Genomic DNA, 21,849 nt, shown 5'->3' with positions numbered 1-21,849 from the left:
GTAAGTGAAGTCCATTTCATTCTCCGCGTTCGCCGCCTTTTTCCTTCGATGGGAAAATGTAAATCCGTGGTACCGTCGCGTTATATCCGTTATGTGCGACGTCACGAGCGTGATTTTCGAGGGAGAGAGAACGGATCTGGAACGGCTGTAACGAGGCGTTTACGGCGCGCTATTGAACGATAATGCTTAAAGGACATCGCAATCTACGGCATCTACGGAATTTCGCATCGAGCAGCATCCGCAACGCGTAACTTAATTACCGACAAATTAAATGCGCGTATCGACTTTTCGATAAACAGCTGCGAGCAGTATTCCCGCGCCGCGAGCTAATTAACTTGGATTAATGACGCCGTGTCCTAGATAAGTGGGAAACTCATGAATGGCTGCGCGCCGCGTATCGTTACGATAGAAAAACGCGTACCTAGATCTAAGCTAATCTTGAATAAGACACTGCCATGATATAACGCTTAACTTTAACTTCGTTAAAGATAACAACGATTAAAGTGTGCCTTCTGCACTTTGAGGTGGCCATTTTACCCTAAAAAATAGGGGGTGAATTCACAAGTAGATTCTGATCAGACGTATAATCTCTTTGGTAGTAGTGTATGTTGTGGCACAATAATGGGCACGTGTATTTGTGTAATAGGCAGCCACGTACGGCGGATACGCATACGAAAATTTTCATAAAGTTAAACAAACTGTTTTCGCAATCGCAATAGTCGATACACCGGCACGGCGCGGATCGAGATTAATCGGCCATAGTTATCGGTTATCCGGCCGTAGCGGAGAGCGAGGAGGCGCGGGACAACGCGTTATAACGTCGGTTGTCGTTAAATACTTCCCTGTTGTCACGCTAATGGGCGATATCTGTATAATGCAACCAAAATACCGCTGACAATAAATTACGCAAGTTCGGCGTAACTAGCCAGACCGTAACCGTGATTACGTTGCGAGGAACTATAATCATTATAACGGTATCTACGTAATGGTTTGCATTCCGTCGTAGATATATTACCATAATATCGCTCGCCGGTCGTGACGTCGACATTTACAGATGCTCATTACATTAATTTCCTAACAGGAAAACTCACCACGGTGATGTCGTTGCCTCCGTTTGTTTGTTATTTTCTGTTTTTCGATAACGTGCTGGATGTCACGTTAATTTCCCTGAGGACAATTCACGATGGTATCGTCGCCTCGAATAATTTACATATATTATTTTCCGTTTTTTAATAACAGGGTTTGCACATTATATTAATTTCCCAGATAAAAATTCAACGCATTTACTTCCAATGACTTACTTAACGTGTTATTTTTCAGTCCGTGTTGATTCGTATCAGCGAGCGTACATTACAATCGACATACAATATCCGTCTTACATATCTGCGTTCCATTAAACTCTGTACATTTCAATTGGTTTCCTTATACTTATATGGACATACTTGTTTCAATAATTTACACACGATTTTTTAAATTTCCCAAGAGATATGAAACACATTTGATTGTTCAATCGTATGCGAATAATGTCGAGTTCTATGTCAAGATTCATCCGAACTGTTAAGGAATATGCGGGCATTTTCTTGATAATAATTAATTTTATACAGCGATTTTTGTGACAAGTCAATGTCTGAAGAGGGCTCAATCCGGTGTAGCCGAAACTTATAATATTTGAGTTTAAATTGATTGTTTTTTATTATTTTTTTCATTTTTACTTTTCTTTATTTGTAATTTATTCTTTTTAATTGTGTGACAATTAAAAAAAAATGTGTTTTGACTCTTACTTTGCCCTTTATTTATTGTTATTTATTTTGTGTTATTTTTCGTTTTCGATAATGTGCTTGGACATTACGTTAATGTCCTAGAAAAAAATTGTTGTAATGGTATCTCTCGTTGCCACGAGCGACTCATGTATTATTTTACGTTTTTTTAATAAAAAGAGTGTATATTGTTTTAATTTTCTAGATGAAAGTTTGATAGTGTCGTTTGCTTCGAACAACTTACACGTTATTCTTGGTTTTCGACCACTTGGTTTTAACATAGCGTGTGTTATATTAATTTTCTAGTGGAAAATTCATCGCGGTAGCGTCGTTGCTTCAAGCAATTTCCTTCGTTAAAATGGGACGCGTATTATATTAATTTTTCTAAAAGAAAATTCGCCGTGAATGTCACTCGAGCCTCGCGAGCGATTTACATGTTATTTTCCATTTTCGATAACGTGTCGCGCGTTATATTAATACCTCAGAAGAAAATTTATCGCGGCAGCGTCGTTATCTCGAGCGTTATATATATATTTCACGCGTTATATATATTTTTCCGTTTTCAATAATACATATAAAACAAATTCTTTTTCGCGAATACGGACCACCCCCCCTCCCCCCCGGTATTCATGGGTGCGTGCAAATATAAAAGCGATCGTTTAACGAGACGGCGGGAGACATTTCGAGCGATTTAAATAGTTTGGTCCATAGCGTTCGCATCCTATATGTCAAGTTGTTCGTCTTCGGTAGACAAGATGGCTTCGTTCGGGTAGGAAGGGCTAACCGAGTTACATAGACGTCTCCTTGGCAGCAACCAAGAAGGAGGTATCGAGAGGAGGGTGAGTAGGGTGGAGGGCACACAGAAGACGGAGACGAAGACCGCCTCAACGTCTTTAGACTCGAGCTACGTAAGGAACCCCGACGCGCGACAAGGAGATATATTCGTTCCCTCCTTCGATGCCTCTCTTTCGCCGTCCCGTTTCGACTCCCGCTTACACCCGCTTACGTCTCTCGGCGAGAGAATTGCTCAATTACCCGCTAAGTGCTCGGTCAGACCTATATTCTCGATTGTGCTCGCCGCTAAGGGCTACCGTAGGCCGTAGCGGCGCGTGCCATGATTCCGACTTTTTATTCAAATAAGAGAAACGCAAAAAACGATATTCGTCGCTGAATATTATCGCGAAAATATTTTGCGGCACGATAACGCAGACTGACAATAAAAGCGACCAAGAAAATTCGTTACAACAATTACGTTCCGCTTGCAAACGTCGGATACGATCTGTAGTGTTGCCCCGACAATCTCACCGCGATTCGATCACGGGAAATGTTCAACCTCCGGAGCTGACTCCAAAATCTGTAATACAGTTACTGGCTCTGCAAGATCCATTTAATTTATGTTAATTAAAAAAATATTAATTAATTTCCAGAAAAAATGAGGACAAATCTGAATTTATTTAGTATCAAAACTGCCGATGGTGGTTCCGCCATATTGACTCTCCGTTAATCCATTTCCCTTTTTCCTTTTTTCCATCAGACATACAGAATATAGAAAATATAACATAAATAATTCTAACAATAATAAACCAAAAAAGTTCTTCAAGAACAAATACAGGAAATTATCAAATCGATATCTTCGGCAAATTCTTCAGCGATAGAATATACCATCGGCGGTTTTGTAGTGTTAAACAAGAATATAGTCCAAATTTGCAGATATCCGACATAAGAAAACTATAAGAGAACTATAAGAGAATGATTAGATATTGTGTTGACAAAGAGTGAATGAAACAGACCCACCGTCAGCTCCGAAGGGATGCAATTGAGCGGGTCCAGTACGTAGACTTCACTGTCCACGTACTTCACTGTCCGGAGGACTAATCGACGATTGTTTGGTGATGTTGACAGAACGTCCGGTAGACTTTTCGCTGAGTGGCGGCCGCGAGTCGCGCGCGAGCAGTGACGCGCCCGCGGACTCCGACGACGAGGACGATGACGAGATCGACGTGCTGGGTGATGAAACACCGTCGCCGACGCCAACACCAACGGCGACCCCGACTCCGATGCCGGCGCCGGCGCCGACGCCTACGCCGGCTCCAACGCCGACCTTGACGTCAACGTCGACGGTTTCGACCCCGACGTCGACGCGTACCGGCACTCTGCCGTCTCTCTCAAGACGCGGCACGCCACCAAGGATTGGACTCCACACGGCGATTCATCCGCACTCGCATTCGCATTCTCACCCGCATCCGCATCCGCATACGGTCGGCCTTCACCATCAGCAGCACGGCCAGCATTCCGCCCAACGTCAGCATCGCTGAGACGCGTCGCGACGTCACCGCTTGTCTTTTATCAGAATCACGGCAGCCACCACGCGTAGAAAAGAATGGATGATCTTTGTCCGTGGTTACTGGATACCATCCCCGCCGGTATCCCCCCCCGCGACGATCTACCGACCGGATCTACCGAGAATTTACCTTAGGCTAAAGCTCGCCGCGTAACGGAGAACACGGAATTCGGCAGAGATTGTCTCCGCTCTCGAAGAACCGAGAGGAGAGAAACCAACGGTCTTCGCGCAAGTTTTTAAGCGGTATTTACTTACCTGTCACTGAAATAATTCGCGCTATTCAACGCAGAAACGATATCGTTGCTGGAGCGTCGTTGCTGGATTTTTCCCGCTTGCGTAACGTAATAAAGAGAGGAAAAAGAAAAAGAAAAAGAAAAAAAAAAAAAGAAAACGAAAAGGAATGGAGTTTTTGCCGGTTCCGAAATCTCTACTTTTTATAGTGAAATACGGTAAATAAATACGGTATTTGGTCTGTTGTTACTTTTTATAGTCAACTGTGTAAAAAAATAGGCCGTGGTTTTCGTTGAGAATTAAACTGTCATGCTCTGACGCGATGATGTGTATATTTCTGTTTCTCCTCGATTTATCTTTTCCCAGGTAGTTTTCTGAAACTTTGAGTGCGTAATATACTTTTTGGAGGCGAGAAAGAGAAAGAGAGAGAGAGAGAGAAAGAGAGAGAAGGGGAGAAAAAAATCAAATGTTTTGTATCGAAAGGACGCGCGAGTTATGTTCATTTCTACCAATGTAGCTTAATTTTAATCTTGAGTTAACTAACTTTTCGTCTTTTTTCTAGATAACTTTATCCAGGAGATTTCTCCCAAATTACAATGGAGATTACATATCTCCTAGATGAAATTATTCGCAACTTATCTGAAAGTGAAGAAATTGGGCATAAGAATTAAAGAGTAAATTGAACCGAAATTAAAGTTAATCTATCAATCCTATATTTAAAATCATGCCCGTTTTCAGCAATGTAGATAAACTTTAATCTCAGTTCAATTTATTCTTCATCTTTTTTTTACGTTCAAATAGAATTGGAAAAAGATTAAGAACGAATTGAAATCCGAAATTAAAGTTAATCTACATTAATAAGAACGGGGATTGGTAAGAGATAAAGAGTTGTGTGAGTTAAATCGAGATTAAAATTAATTAGTAGGAATAAACATTAGGATGTTGCCTCTCGATAACGACGTTTTATCGCCGCGTGGCGCGCGTCGACATTGACATTTAATTGCGTCGTGGGTCGCGGCGGAGTCTCTTTACGCGATCGTTTCGTTAATGATCGGCATGACATTTCGGTGCCTATCACTCGGAGACATTTTCGCAAAAGTTAACGAGGCATCGAGTCGACAACGGGAGGGATGGAATAATCGCGAGATTTCCGCTTCGTTAACGCGTTGACTATCATCACTATAAAGTATCTACTGTCCATATTAGACTAGAAATCAGAATTGAGATTGAGATTGAATTTGATCAATCGAAGCGAAGTTCAAATTAAACATGATAATGATTTTCTTTCTTCTGATTGGTTAACCCATAAATGACACCTAGGTGCGAATTCGCATCAGGAAAACTTTCAACTTGTGCATTTGACAAAATTAATTTTGCTTTTTGAGCGAATAACATTTTGTTTTTTGAAAATTCAATATTATCAATCTCTCGATTGGGTAGAAAATTTTACATTGAAAAATATAGCTTTTTAATTTAGATTTTCAGAAGATATAAAAACACCTGGTTTTTTTTTAAGGAAGCTCTAAAGGGAGGTGTCCTTTATGGATTAAAATTCAATCTCAATCTTAATCTCATTCGATAAGATGTATCCGATTTGCTGAGAGAACGAATTAACTCGGGAATTTAGCTTTTTTTGCGTAAACGATCATCTGGGATGTTTTTTTAAACTCCAATTAAAAATTACTATTATTAATCGCACATTGCATATTATCAATTGTTCTACAATTCATTATAATATTTGAAATTATTATGTACACTCCAGGTCAAAAGTGTGAAAGCACTTTTAAAAAGATTGACATTTTTGGGATCACTTATTCAAATATCCATAATGTGTTTTTTTTTTATAATAATTTCTTTAACTATTATTTTTGAAGAATTATTGTTCGAAGGTACATTATTTGAATGTTTGAATAAATAATTTCAAAAATGCTTATTTAAAAAAATATATATTTCCAAACTTCTGGCTAGAAGTTGTATATATAAATTTATTTAATATTTTCTAAACAATTTCTCTAGGGAGAAATGAAAAAATAGGCGAATGAATTTTGAATTAATAGAGAAAACTACTTTGATCGGGCTTCATTTTCTTCCGAGATGTTAATCATTCCAGATAACTTTCTCGGATTAGATATGACCCGTAATTACGAGAGACGATCGAGAGCACGAGTTAACTGGTGGATTTCGCGTGATTGCGAAACAATCGCGGGATTTTTGCTACCTGTTGCGATGACAGATTAGATCGGCAAGATCGGCAAGTGGCTGTTAAGAAAAGAGACGATGTTACGTGGAACGGTAGAGATTTTCCAACGAGCGTGCGCGTGTCAGGCGGACGGTGAGGCGTCTGCGGGGCACGTCGTGCTTCCAGTTGGGGTGAATCCTAATACCTAGATAATAGGAAATAATTGCGAGGGATCAGAGCGAGCGAAGCTACTCTGTCGGCTGTCGGGTTCGGGGGTAGCGGGATGCGTATAGTCGTATAGTCGTATAGGAAGAGGAAAGGGAGAGAGGGGGAGAGCCGAGAGAGAGAGAGAGAGAGAGAGAGGGTGGCGCCGCGTTTCCATCCCTCCGTTCTCCCTCTTCCCGCTCCTCTCCTTCCCTACTTTCCCTTCTCGCCGTCGATTCGCGGGGGTGGAGAAAGAGGACGAAGAGAGGATCGTAATTGTGTTATCGGGACGAAATCACGAGGTACATTCTCGGATATACATCGGGTAGATGGATACGCGGCATTGCGACCGTACGCGAGACCAATCCGCGTGGAGATTTACTTCCGGCGAGAGATATATATCGAGGAGGGAGAGAAAGAGAGAGAGAGAGAGAGAGAGAGGGTGAGTTTGTATCGATGTCGCGTGCTCCGTAGCGCGTTTGAATTCTCGAAGGAAACGCTCTTTCAGAATTTCACAATTTCTTCCAAACGACATATCGGAGTAATACTCGCGAACGAAACGTGAAATCCGCGCTTTGCAGGCAAGGCAAGGCAATGCAAGGCAAGGCAATGCAAGGCAAGGCAATGCAAGGCAAGGCAAGGCAAGGCAAGGCAAGGGGGGGTCTTTGACGACTCTAAAGTCTGACGCGCGCATTCTGAGTTTCTAAGAGTAGCAGTGGAATGGAGGGGGACTCGGCCTTTGATGTGCAGGAAGATAACGTTGACGTTGTTTAGAGGAAGAAACACACCCGAGCTGGCCAGGTAAGCTGGTAAGCTAAATGAGATCACGGTGCCATTTATGACGTTTATTAGATTCCGTTAAGACGTCTATTATTACGGTACGTAAATAAAAGGGGGAGAATTCGCGCCCCTCTCGTCGAGGGAGACGAAGCGGAATGCGGCGAAAATAATGAAATAAAGGACAATGAAGTGGCAGGTACAATGGCCAATAGGGCATAGAACGAGAGGACGGGCAAGGCGCCAGCGGGCGATGAAGCCTCTCTCTCTCTCTCTCTCTCTCTCTCATACGTGGAAGGGGTGTTGCAACAAGGGGTTACAGAGCGCGGCTCGCTTTAGTTCGGCGGGCTAAATGCAGTGGGCGTGTTCCATTACTTTCATTATTTTCAGTCGCCGGGGGTTCGGTGGGTATCGATGCCCGAATGTAACCGTAGGTCGCCCCGTGCGTGCAACGTAACGCAGCCAGCGAAAGGTGGGCGACCTACGATTTTCGCCCTTCGAGTCGATGCGAATCCATCGACGACACGGCGACAGCTAATTCGCCGATATATCGAAGCAACGACATACAGGGTGTTGGTTAAGTATGTTGTCATACTCAGCAGAGCGATTCTTTGGTTTGTTTCAAGTAAAAAAGTCCATACAAACATGTGTCCTAAACGGCCTACTTTCCGAAATACAGGTGAATGTTCGTAAATGTTTGACGAAACGGTAAATTGCGTTGGAGATGTATCCTCCTGCATAAATGTGCCTTGCTTCACGTGAGTTACCATTCGCACAACCGTAAACATAGTGACAAAGTCAAAGTCGAAGTCCTCCTAGATCAGATTTAAATCCTTATTTCCTTTGGGGATCCTTAATTCCTCTGAAATCATTTTGGTTTATACCGCCCTAATTGAGAATGAGAATTTGAGGAATCGAATAGTTGCTTCATGCGAGGCAATACGCACCTGGTATCTTTGAGCGTGAAACGTCAATCTTTGAGAAGAAAGCTCGATGGATGTATCATGGCGCAAGGTGGACATTTTCAACAATTCATCTAATTGTTTTATTTCGTCAGAAGAAGCCTGTTTTCGTTTTTCTGGTTTTCACTAGTTTTGGACTAGTTTCAAACTGTATTTCTTTCAAATAAACAGATTATTACTACACGTTAAAATTTTGTTCTTTCGGAAACTAAGCCGTTTAGGACACATGTTTGTATGGACTTTTTTTACTTGAAACAAACCAAGGAATCGTCCTGTTGAGTATGGCAACGTACTTAACTAACACCCTGTATATTATACATGTGCGAGCGCGCATGTGTGTATGTGTGTCGACCGAGATCAATTTAATCCGCTCGAAAAAAAAAAAAAAGCAAAGAGAGGGACGAGAGCATTGGGCCTCGAGTCGAAGAGGCCGCACGCGAGGGTGAACCGTTAGCTTAACAAGCTGTCAAGACGTCGCCGCGTGTCAATCCGCGGCTCTCCAACGATCCCCGAAATAAAGCCACCTAAAACCCTTCAGTCGTCTCTCGCGCGCGACGAGCCGCGGATGAGAGTTTTTAGTCCGGTCGCAAAACCGGTCCGGGTTCTTCTCTCCTTTTTGTTCGAATTCAACACTTTTATGCGCATTTATATTTATATTCCTGGAAACATGACTGTAGATATTAAATATCTAGGATTTTTACTCTGTCCTTTTATTGTAGTACTAGAACTGTGCCAACTCAGCTGATAGTTCTTTCTTTTCCAGTTAATTTGCATTTGCAATGCGCGTGGAGCTTTACATATTTATGACTTTTCATGAACAAGTAATTACAAATAGTTTTACTTTGATGGTGATATCCTTCCGTATAAAAATTCAGATTTACCTTGAACCGCGATTGAGTTAATTTCGACTCCGCGATTCTATGTGTTAATTGTTTCACTTTTTATTATTGATTTAATACATTGATTTAATTGTTTCGATTTATTTTTTATTTTACACAAGGTAGAAATGAATAAACGTTAAATATTTTAGGAACGTATTCCCAATTTATCAAGTATTAAAAAAGTATAAATATACACGTGGAGAGATTCTCTTTTAAAATTTAATCCTTAAAATATGGTAATTGTGATATATAATATTTTAAAGCATTTTTACCATGCACTTTAGAAAATTAATCAAACTTATTTGATATTTTATTGTAATTTTATTAATGAATGAGAGAAATTTACATAAAATTCTTCAAAATACAATGTTGCCGACTATCATATTTTCAGGGTAAACTCTAAAAAAAAGTTTTCTCCGTATAGATTCTATATGAACGCTTTTAGTTTTAGAATTATTAAAGATTTTCCAATCTTTTTTTATAGTTGATATATATGTGCAAAAGATTGAAAAATATATAATGCTAGACGATTTAGAGATCATTTTGAATAATTTTCGTAATAAAATATTTAAATGTTCTCTAAAAAATAAATGTTCAAATATTGAAAAATATTTAAATATTTATTATACTTATTCTATTATTTTGTTTAATATTGTGAAACGATAAAATTAATCTCCTATCTGAAAAATTAAAGTTTCTCATAGATAGAAATTTTTTTAAATATTTAATCGATGGGAATATGTTTCTAGAATCCGTGTATCTATTTACACTTTTACATATCATATATAAATTGCTTTCTCTTTTTATATATTATTCTTGTTACATTATTATATATTATTGCTCTTATGTATTTACTTTTCGAGCATAATCTCCGATTGGTTTAATGGCACTTGTCTCAGAATGTATATAAGTAAATGATGCTTCTCTTTTCTCCTCACGCGAAAATTCCAGGTTGATCTAGCCTGCGGACTCGCGGGAGATCGCATGAGAAGAGGACCTCGCTGAAGACACGTGACACGCGAGGCGAAGAGAGGATATTCACTATAGAGACAACGGCGTTACTGCCCACGTGCCGTTTAACTCGATCACAGTGGCAATCTGGCCTCGTTTCAACCTCCGGTTACTACGACGCTTCCACTAACAAATAATATTGTCGTCGACCCTGCGGGGGCGTTCTGATTCGATTTACGCACCGTGAAAGCGCGCTCGGGGAAGGAGCGCCACACGCGGTGGCGAGCGGTGGTGAATGCGAGAGGAGCGCGACACGCGGCGAGGATGAAAGGCCCCCGCTCGGAATTGTCGGAAATGCCCCGCTCGTCTCTTGGCGCGCTCCTAATCAGTAATTTCGAGAGTAATCAGTAACATGCGCGAGTCAGCGCAACTGTTTAAAAGCCGCGCTACCCCACGGTGTAGAGCAGCCGCTATATATGTATACTCGCGCAAACTTACGGGGGTGAAGACACGGCACCCCGCGATACATTCAATATTGTGCTCCTTCTTTCTCTCTCTCTCTCTCTCTCTCTCTTTTGGTACTTGACGAGATCACTATCTACACGGCGTGTTTAAAAATAATTGCCGCAGTAGATCCAGCGATAGTCACGGAGTCGCCCTCACCTCGGCGCTTCCTGGCCTCTCGAGTGGCCCTCGTTCTACGATATAAAAGCGAACCTCAACCCCTCGAAATTGTGCGAGGGCACACGCGGACCTCTTCCGCCATCGGTCGAGTAGCACCCCACCTTTCATCCACTTTATCACGGCGTTTAAAGAAGTAAAGACTAAAGGTCCTTTATACGTGTCGAGTGAGCTCACCTCAAGATGGACCCGCTCGAAAGCAGTCGAGGCTCTGCTCGTGGCACGACGACAACGACGACGACGACGACGACAACCATGACGGAAGGAGATGAGCGTCCGGTTTGTCGCACGAAACTAAAAAAAAACAGGAATATACAGTTCCAATTTAATTATCGCATTAATTATCGACGCATCATGTAGGATCGTAGACATGGAAAAACCGATCTAATTGACTTGACACTCGAAACATTATATTGTCTCTTAATATCGCATCAACTATCCATGCATCATGTAGATATGCGCGGACATGGAAATTCCAAGAAACATCACTCTGCTTTCTCTCGGTGTTTACAGTATTTATATTTTATTTCACGTACAACTTGCATATATTATAATTATAATCGACAAACAGTAGTCTCTCATAACGGAAACAATTATCATTAAATGCAATTATAACTAAAGGGGGCAAAGATGCGCCCAGCCGGATAAGGCGTGAGCCTCTTACACTCAAAAACAAGATTACTATATATATATATATATATTTATATCTATATATATATATATATATATATATATATATATATTAGCCTTTGAATATTACAGAATTAGTCTTTATGTTTTGTGTGTCTGTGTGTGTGTATATATCATTGTGTGTATGTGTATCATTTTATAGGAAACTTTTTACTTTCTAATAGTTTCTAGTATTGTTTCGTATCGTTTCTTCCTCATGCCTTTAATAAGAACCTCTAACGACTATTTTATACGAGACTGTGGGAACCTCAAACTTATTAAAAATACACATCGCTCGCGGATGTATTGTTATTGCGCGTTATATTGTGCACAAGCATTCGTCATTAGGTACCTCTTTGTAAGGGGGTTTTCAGAGACGTTGTCTAGATATTTCTCTCTTTTTAGGCCATTATCATTGTGGATAAAAGTACCCAGGGAAGCGCGCGCAAGAGCGCGACTATTGGATCTCTGTCTTTTACAATTAGTAGTCAATAATCGTAAACGTACGTTATAGGTGCGGTCCACTTGACATTACAAATGCTTCGAAGCTTTTAATTGACCAATCAATAAATGCTACTGCTTTGTAGTATCAAGTGAATCATGAGCCCATGCATATCTGAATGCTGCTTATAGGTTTTCGCGACAGAGATACATGACTAAAATAATCGAACCAGAGATACAGGGCATGCGGATTGTGGGAGAGCACAACAATACAACGATCGTTGATATCAATTTCCGATTATCATACGGCTCGATCAACGCTAACGCTGTTGAACAAAAAATTTTTTTTCTCGAGCACAAGAACAAGCGTAATCCGTTTCCTAGAATTTCAATAAAAAATGACTTTTTCGACTTTTTAGCATTAAATACGATCTAGTATCCAGATTGCTTAATTACGTCACAATTTGGAGGTATTTTATCAATACTTTAATACTTTGATAGTCATGTCACTCGTATCTCGGCGACGGTTTTATTTATCCGATATAAAAAAATTTTATTAAATATATAGACGTTAACAAAAACAATATACATTTCTTGAAGACATAAAAAAAGAACATTTACAATAAAACATCGAATTTATTGAGATCAGTGTCGAAATCAGAAGTTAACGCGTTAAAGTTACAAAAGAGAGTAATTTTAATACATTTTAGCATATTGTAGTTATGATGTTTGTTAAGCCCGATCTATATAATGCGCAGGACGCAGATCACAAGTCGCAAATGAAACACATTTCAGATTATAATAGGTCGCAGACTGCAATACGCAAGACGCGAAAGTTGAAGTTCACTCAACTTCCTGTGTCCTGCAACCTATTATAATTAAAATACATATATTAAATTAGTTTCCAGTCTTGTAACCTGCGATCCATGTTCTGCACCTTATGTAGATCCAGACTTTAAAGAAATTTTATCATAATCCAAATCAAGTATGTTGATTGTTACATTAATTTATATTATGTATATTTAACTCATTAAAGGGAATTTGTTTTGTGATTATGGTGATTAAAAATATTTTACAATTATAGGATCTATTGTGTCAAAATTGTGACTTTAATGTTACAATAGACTCTATTAATCATACAGATATTTTTAACCGTAATCGACACAACAAATTGTTTTTCAAGCCTTATACAAATCGTATTTGAACAATTCAGCTAATTGACCAATGCGATTAATCAATTCTTTCGTTGACCGAGATCTCGGAGCGATTTCTAGTATTGTGAACACAAAGCTTAAGGGATGAAAGTTCTAACATGATTAATTTTGATCGCAATAAAATTTTCTCAACACGTATCAACACGTTATGTATCATAGCTACGACATATATATTAAAATGATCTTTTTTGCAACTTTCATTTTTGAAAATTGTCATTTAATAGAACAATTTGATAAATGAGATCGTATTCAGTGCCAAGAGAAAAGTGCTAAATGGAAAACTATTTTCGTTCTTGTGCATTTTTTATTAAATAGTTTAATTAACATTAATTAAAAAAACAGTCATGTCGACGAGCGAAATGAAGGAACGTTGTTCAATACGAAAACCACGATTTCGAATCTTCACTACGTATGCAAGAATTTAAATATCATTGCGCAAATAATAATCCTAATTAAATGCCTTGAGAATATGCAAAAACTGTTGCTGCGTTCGCTTTGTCGCTCACAGCGCTTTAAGGGCACGTCTTCATCCTTGTTATTTATCAAATATTAAAGATAAATAAACGCTATAAGCGCCAAAGCGAACGCAGCTTATATTTCCAGCTCTTGGAGTATTAAATTGTAGTTTGTTCGTTCGTCGCATTCACATGAGTAACGCAAACACGACCGAAATCATATTCAAGAATTAGTCCCAGTCTTGTTAAACGGGTTTTAAACCGTGTTTAAAAGAAAGAAATGCTCAGCTTTTTGCGCTTTTATAGAAAACGATAAAAAAGAAAAGGTATATTTCGCGCGCGAAAATATTATCGTTCTGTCTTAGAAAAGACCAATAAAAACTGCTGAGAAAAAAAAATGAAATGAGATAAACAAAAAAATTACAAACGTAAAACTAATCTCAATGTCGCATGACATATAACTTTGTCCCTAATAGGGGTGAGATGAGGCGAGATGAGGTAGCTAAGCAGAACTGCTGCTTAGTAATACAATATAATGAAACGCGAGGCCAATGCACGCGATACTATAGAATAAGCGCTTATTTAAGATAGGAGAAGTAATCCTGTGATCCGATAGTAATCTTGATTTTAAGCAAGCCTTCCCGTCGACAAGCGCATTGTTATAGAAATTAACATGTTACATACATATTAATTAACTGAGAGAATTAACATGTTTCCAAAAAAGATATATCTGTAGATATCGCCATTATGGACCAGTCCATAATGTGAGAATAACATTAGCACGCGAATGAAACGCCCGGTTTAACGTCGTGAGTCCATCGAGACTCGCAATGCGCAATTTAGTTAAATTTTATATTGTATATACCAGAAATTTCGGCTGCTGCGAGAGAGAAAAGATGCAAGACTCACCTAAATTTCGGCGGAATTATTAATTCGCTGTAAAGAGACGACTAGGTTTTATGTGGATCTTAAAGGAATCTCTCTAAACAATTTCGAAAGATTCTTTTTTTCTATAACCCCGGATCTACAATAGATTTTGAAGCCTTAAGTTGCAAGGAATGAACGAATCACAATCACTTATTCTCCTCGCATTCGACTGTAGTTGATCAATTTCTTACGGCTTAAAATACCTATTGTAGATCCGGACTAAGAGATTTTTACCTATGACATATAAAAGCAACAGGTGAGTCCAACGTCTCGCGTAACATCGTGAGACTCTACACGAGATATTATTGACTCTGGTACATACAAAGCAGTTGAGATATTACATGCGCACGCGCGTTTTCTTTTCACTAGCGTAACAGTACAAAGAATATAAGTAAATATAAAAATCAAATATAATAATATTAATAATGATAATAATAATTACAAGAGAATCGTTATTAGAGCTTCTAACAATAATAAAAATGAATACCTTTCTTCAAATTCGTAATAAATTAATAATAATGAAATTTAAAAACGTTCGTACAATTCAGCTAACAATGGCGATCGACGATACGAAGATGGATCGCGCAACTCGTTTCATCCTCATCATAATTCACCTTTATTATTAACCACGACTTATACTGCGGCCTAACCGATGAGATTCAAGTGAAAGCGATTTAGTGAATCTAGTAAAAGAGCGTTTGGCAAAATTACATAAACAATATGTTGTCGAATGCAACGGCATTCGCTCGTGTAGTACAAATAAGCCCAAGTTAGCGTACATATATATATCTGGGATATTGAATATAAATTCAATAAAAATATATACGAGCCGTAAAGTTATGTAATTTAAGGTAAACGCATTCTCTATTACTACCGCTTAGACATACATTTGCTCGATCAATCTCGTCATTCTAATTAGTTGCCTCGTATTCAAAAACAAAAGCAGACATGGCGTTAAGAACAAGGTTGATAGAATTTGGTCGAACGATTGATTAACTTGACAGCTGTCCTACGTAATTCGCGCTTGTTCTAAAATGCAGATAGATAGTAGATATCGCATTACGCGTTAACTACTCAAAAATTTATTTTTACTACTACAAGAGAACGATCTCGCTCTTCCTCTGTCTCTCTCTCTCTCTCTCTCTCTCTCTCTCTCTCTCTCTCTCTCTCTCTCTCTTTCCTGATCCAACAAAGACCGATTTTTATTAATGAAGAGACGGTCTCGAAGCTCTCTGTTTCAACCTGGTTAATAACGCCTGCTCACTGTCATCTTCTGTTTTTGATGAAACTCCGCGAAAACTCTCCGACCGATACTTGTCTCTCAAGAACGTCCTTCTCTCCTCTTTGTACTTTTCGATTCTTTCTCTACACTGCGGATCTCCTAGATCTAGACCGCCGAGATTCCTCAGGTGAATCTTTTCGGAGACGCTCGAGCAGATACCGGAGCTGCTACCGACGTTAGGCGTCGAGCAATGCTGCACGTCCTCGGACGTTGGTTTCACCGACAGGGAGATGTCTCCCGTCATCCGGTTAAACTTTGCCTCGTCCAAGGAGCGGCTCAGTGTTGCCCGAGTCGCCCTCGCGTGACGTGCTCGCAAGCAGGGTGGTAAATGCTGAGACGGCTCTTCGAATTTGCCCCTCGCGCAGTCCAACTCCTGTCTCATCTTACTCTCTCTAACGATCTCCCTGCCGATCTCCGAATCGAAGCTCCTTCGCTCTCTAATCGTTTCGCTGTCGTATTTTCTTCTTACGGGTACGGACATGTCTCCTACAGCGCCTCCAGACAATCTCTGTAGAGCTAACTCCTGTAAGATCGCCGCGGTATCCCGTGGTGGAAGAACCACCGTGTCGTCGACGATCGGAGACGAGGCGTTCGTAAATGTACTCGACGTGTCTAATGTCCGTTCCATCAGCTCGGATGCCCCTTCTGGGGCGTGCGCTACTTCGCAAGGCTCGGCCGCATTCTCCGAAGGAATTCTCACTTCGATGTTGCCTCGTATTTGACTGGCCTGTAAGCTGGCGCCCTTATGACCTTCGTCGCTACGTTTGGAAGCGCATTTGCGTATCTGTTGCGTATTACTCTGCTGCTTCTGTAAATTATTGTATCCGAAACTTTGGCACTTTTTTGACAGTCCGTTCGTACAGTGGTCGTTGTCACGATCGTCTCGTATAACGCTCGTTTCTAGATCCCCCTCAGTTTTATTCGAGAATCGCGAATGATTCGTGATGTGTAAGGTTCGCGTCGCGCAATCTCGTTGCTGCGCGCTGATGTCTCTCGACAGACGACGATAGTTCTCGAAGGTTTCCGTTTCCCCAAACAATTCTTTATCGTTGCGTACTTCATTCCGATTTGTACCAAATACATTTGCATTGTCCGCCTCGATGTAACACGCGCGAACCTGTTGCTGCTGCTCTCTCGCGTTAGTCTCCTGGCTCGTATTTACATCCGTAGTACAAGAATATCGATTGCCATTCTCCCGGTCGCATAATCGAGAATGGGCGTCGTCCACAAGATTATCCTCGTTTACGAGGCTCAAACTCGTCTGCAAATCGGCCTCTTCTCGTTCGTGCTCGTGACTCGTGTACTTCTTCGTATCGGTAACATCGAGTATCATCTCCTCGTTTTCTTGCGTCGATATACGACTTCCCGTCGAATTGTCGACTCTCATGCAGAACGTCTCCGCGGTTGGAGACAAGGTGAGTTCCAGCAATGTTCCGGGAACGTTCTCCGACGCTAGATTCGCGTTGCTTTCCACAAAGGAATCGTTGGGACTAGTCGATTCGTTGATTGGCGTCGTAAAGGAATTAACCACTGTTCTTCCGACGATCACCCAGTCGCCGGAGTCGTTGCTGCTGCCCGTTGCGCGCGGACTTTTCGCATTGGTGAACACTTTGTCGGAGGTATCGCAAATTATGAATTCGGACTCTTGCAACTCTTGCAGAGTTTGCTCGTACGACATTGGAGAATCGAGATCGGTCGTATTAGATGGCAATCTTGGCAAATCGGCGGTAAGGCTATTCGACGGATCGGATTCGTCGCATCCTTTAACTGGCTCTTCTTTATCCTCGTACGATTTAGACGATGTCTCTACAGAATGTAAACTCAGTCCGCTTGTCACATCCTTGCGAGACACGGCAACCCTACTAGATGCTGTCTCTTCACACGAAGAGGATAATTGGTTACACGATGTCATCTCTGTATCATTGAAAACGGAGGCAACCGCACTCGATTGAGTTGCGACGCGATTTTCAGTGCGCGAAAGCGATGTGGTGGTTGCGTTCCTATCGCGCAATTCCGCTCGCCTGTCGTATGTTATAATCCTCTCACATGGCTCCAATCTTTTGTCCCGATCTTCAAAATTTATGGATAATCTATGATTAGGATCCGACGATTTTTCGGAAGACGACACACTGGTTTCCTTCAACTTATTCGTATCGCTTCCATCGCGCTCATCGCCAATTTCTAACGGCAAAGTGAAACTTCGAAAACTTATTCTAGGGCTATTAGCCGGTGCCGGTGAGGTGGAGTGAGACGTGCCTTGTAATGTGGCGGGGGTTAACGGCGTAGAGGCTTCTGATAACAGCGGTAGATAGCCTGGTGTTTGTAATGGAGACGGAGTATCGACACTGTGAATATCCGCACTTGTCGCTACCATGACCTGAAACATTTTAATGTATTAGACATGATGTATACAGATGTCTCGAATTTAAATGGCTAAACTTCGGGAATATGTAGAGAATCCGGAATCGATAAGCTGAGAAAAAAAATCCTTTAGAGATATGCTCGTTTTTACTTCATTTGGGGAAAATCGCAAAAATAGATAAAATATAGTTTTCGAAATATCATTATTTTTAAAACGGAATATTATTGTTTTTTCGTACATATCCTCTAAAGAACTTTTTTTTTCTTACTTTATCAACGCTCCCGAAGTTTGACCATTTACGTTTGGAACATTTTCATGTATATGGAAAATGATTAATTTACGTTAATTACCTGATCGGGGCTTTGGCTGTCTATGAAACGCAACTCAACGTCGCAATGCAGTCTTTCTTCTAAACGAGATCGTTTCCTCTTAGATCCACCGGTTGCAGTGGCACATTGATTTCCTTCGATTCTCTGTCGACGCGGCGAGGCCTCTACCGACGCCACTCCGCCACCTTCCTCTTCCGAAAGCATTCGCATCTCTCGCTCTTCGAGATCAAAATTGAGTTGTATTTCTGAGAGATCCAACGGCGAGGATGCATTGGGCGCATCAGCCAAGTGGTCAAAGTACGAGTCGTGCGAAACGGATCGACTGTGACCGCAGGTTCTGATAGGAGGTGGTCCTCCCAAGAGGGGACCCAATCCATCCTCACCGTCTAGACTGTCGGCACTTTTGACGGGTCTCAATCGTCGCAAGGAGTTCATAGAACTCGGCACTGTTTCCACTTGGAGAGATGGTGTGCCAATTTGTCTCGTTTTCTCGACAGCGCCCTTGCCGAAGAGCGCTCTCCAATTAAGAGAAGGTGATCGTTTCGAGCCATTCCGTTTGCGTGGTAGCTCTATGACAGTATGATAACGCAGAGGCAGGCCAGTCGGACCCGCTCCTACTTCTATGTAATCGGGTTCGCCTCTGAAACTTCTATTGCGCGCTTCCTCCAAAGTAAGCAATCTCGCGGATGTAGTGATTGCCAAAGATTTTGGTCTACCGACTGGGCCGTCCCCGAATATGAGTTCCGCGTAGCAAACCAGAAATTCCGTCACAACTGCCTGGACCCCGACGCCCTGAAGTGCCGCCACGCCACCCACTTCCAATTCCTTGCATCTTAAGAGATTTGGCGCCCAGACGATGGCTACATTGCGCGGAGTCATACCTGTTTCCGTACCACGTGCGGCTACCCTCACCAGATGACGCATCAGATACTCCAGTGTCCTGAGTACGATTTGAAACATAGAATAAATTGTCGACTCATTGCTACAATAGAATGCAATAAAGTGAAAATAAAGGACAAAATTACCTGTAATGCGGTGGCGGTAACTTTCTAACTGCGTCTCTCATACGTCTCAATCTCTCGGCATCGCTGCCAGCTTGAACCGCATTGACAAAAGTGGAATAAAGTTGGTATGTGCACAATGGATTTGGCAGCTCTCTAAAATACATCTTCAATAACGACGCTACGGAGTGGATATCTTGCAAAATACTCTCATCGGAATGCAACGCTGGTACTCTATCTTCGTCAAAGGCGTTCCGCAGTTTTTGAATGTTGGACGTTACGCCACTAAGGCGGTATATACCGTCGACTAGACCATGTTTCTCTATGAATTCCGCACAGCACGTCAAAACGGTAGGCACTACAAAATGAATAATGTTTCGTTTTCTTTGTACAGTTTATACTCAACAAATATAAATTATTGAGTGTGCTATAGAATAAAATTTACCGTCTTGACCAGAGTTTAATAGATGTTCTCCCAAGTCGCAACCAAACACACGCTCTCGTAATATACCCGATTGTTTTAATCTCCGCCTAGAAGGTCGATTTAGTATAAAGGATCTAAAAAAAGCGATAAGTTTGCCATGTTTCCGGAGCACGGGCTTTACTGGTAACCTTGACCTGACCGTCGTTGAAACAGTCAAGTGACGCGGCACTTTGTCCCCAATTACAGCGACGCATTCGGCTGGGAAAAATCCAACCGCGAATCCATGCTTTCCACGCCACCACGTGCTTTCCCCCGGAGGGGGCATATCTATAACGGATATCATATCGCCTACCTGTTTGTCACGTAAATCGTTTTAATCAGTAATCGTCATCAATTTTCATGACACACAAACATTTACAATTTAGCCAACTGTATTTTTTAAATAAAAGCATTTTAGCGAGTTACGCCGTTACCTGGAAAGAGATCTCATCTTGTGCTTGAGCGGTGTAAGGTCTCACGGCGTATGCTGCAGCGACGGCTGGAGTATTAATAGGACAGGAATCTGATTCGGGTACCAGAATTCTTCTTCCTCTGTTATCGAGTTGTAACCAATTTAATACTGGACCGCAGTTTAAGCCATCGTGATTCAGCTGTGAGAACCGGCTCAAGTAATCCTTTAGCATATCACAGGCATTTTTTGGCCGAACATCTGGAAGCTTCGTTAAGGAGGAAAACTTTCTGTCGAATATGCATCGATGTAATTGCTTGTCAAACATGACAAAGTTGTCGTAAGATCTCTGTAGCGTCCAACACGCGTCTCCGGATGTTATTCGAACGGCGTAGCTCTCCGAGTCGTTGGAACCTTCATTGACGGATACCTGAAAGCCGAGTTGTGTCTCTTAACTGGATCTTTCGCATGTGTTTCGCGTGTCTAGCGTACCTCCAGAGTACCAAGCTCGACATGCTCGTAGTGAAAATGGGCACATTCGTCGAGTTTCGGAAAGCGTGCGATATTACTCATGTTGCTACCAGAACTAATAGGCGTGCCGAAATCATCCGCCCGATTACCACCCAAGCTCTGTAATTTCATTCAAAAGAATAAACATTGAGAATTCAATCTGGAAGTTAATATCAAATTTATATAATAAATTAAATTTTCTTGTCTAGATTTCAAACCTGGTCTACTATATATATAATGAATCTTTAAATCTTTTGCCCTAAGCTCTAAACTTTCCAACTGTAATTTGATTAGCTCGCGTAAAGCTTATGATTCAAGGAAGCGTTGGAAACGCTTCTTGCTGGGAAAAAAAGACATCACAATTTAGAGCCTAGAGCAAAAGGTTAAAAATTACACTCATTGTAGACTTTAGTTCTGATCTATTAGCGAATTCGATTGGATGCATTAGTGCACACTTGGTGCATGTTAAAGTCGTTATACCTACAGTTAATCTCTTAATGTAAAAGTAAAATATTTTGAATTATACAATATATTTTATTTTCTTCTCTTCTTCTTTTTACGTTAGACCTCTGGCCTGTGTTACACCTCTCTCATATGCTTGTGGTGTGCTGATTATTCAATTGCCACGAAGGTATGAGACCTACCTAGTTTTATTGCCAGTTTCAAACGACGGAATTTTTCGAGAAATGTTTTTGTAGGCAGGAATACTCTCGGGAGGCCTTGCCGGCCTTTTTCGAGAGAAGACACGAGCATAAATATTTAGTTCCTACTAGGATCGAACCTCTGGCATGATAGATCAGTGCGCTGTCTATCATGCCACTCG

General features: G+C 41.0%; 2 protein-coding genes and 1 long non-coding RNA gene across 5 annotated transcripts in view; 1 reads left to right on the top strand and 2 right to left on the bottom strand.

Annotated features, from left to right (window-relative positions):
- LOC108749401 (homeobox protein DLX-3) overlaps nt 1-4,449 on the top strand; it is a 6,208-nt gene extending 1,759 nt beyond the window's left edge. The window contains exon 3 of the mRNA XM_018488075.1: nt 3,660-4,449. Within this exon, the coding sequence (XP_018343577.1) occupies nt 3,660-4,072 (413 nt within the window). The 3' untranslated portion in view covers nt 4,073-4,449. The remainder of the gene's footprint in view (nt 1-3,659) is intronic.
- Nucleotides 4,450-8,235: 3,786 nt separating this feature from the next.
- Nucleotides 8,236-15,758, bottom strand: LOC108750692. Its single transcript, XR_001939450.1, has 3 exons — nt 15,745-15,758; nt 13,359-13,364; nt 8,236-8,301 (listed from the first exon to the last, which is right to left on the bottom strand). It is a non-coding gene; the product is annotated as an uncharacterized LOC108750692 (long non-coding RNA).
- Nucleotides 15,759-15,822: 64 nt separating this feature from the next.
- The window catches only part of LOC108750676 (GTPase-activating protein CdGAPr), a 9,257-nt gene continuing 3,230 nt past the window's right edge, over nt 15,823-21,849 (bottom strand). For all 3 annotated transcript variants that reach the window (XM_018490330.1, XM_018490340.1, XM_018490349.1), the window contains exons 3-8: nt 21,009-21,146; nt 20,542-20,946; nt 20,090-20,420; nt 19,669-20,002; nt 18,665-19,583; nt 15,823-18,329 (exon numbers count right to left, since the gene is read on the bottom strand). In XM_018490330.1, the coding sequence (XP_018345832.1) occupies nt 15,876-18,329; nt 18,665-19,583; nt 19,669-20,002; nt 20,090-20,420; nt 20,542-20,946; nt 21,009-21,146 (4,581 nt within the window). In that variant the 3' untranslated portion in view covers nt 15,823-15,875. The remainder of the gene's footprint in view (nt 18,330-18,664; nt 19,584-19,668; nt 20,003-20,089; nt 20,421-20,541; nt 20,947-21,008; nt 21,147-21,849) is intronic.

Source organism: Trachymyrmex septentrionalis, unplaced genomic scaffold, assembly GCF_001594115.1.
Source record: "Trachymyrmex septentrionalis isolate Tsep2-gDNA-1 unplaced genomic scaffold, Tsep1.0 scaffold11, whole genome shotgun sequence".
Lineage (NCBI taxonomy): Eukaryota > Metazoa > Arthropoda > Insecta > Hymenoptera > Formicidae > Trachymyrmex > Trachymyrmex septentrionalis.
The sequence above is the reverse complement of the archived record's forward strand: the minus strand, read 5'-3'. Positions and strand labels throughout refer to the sequence as shown.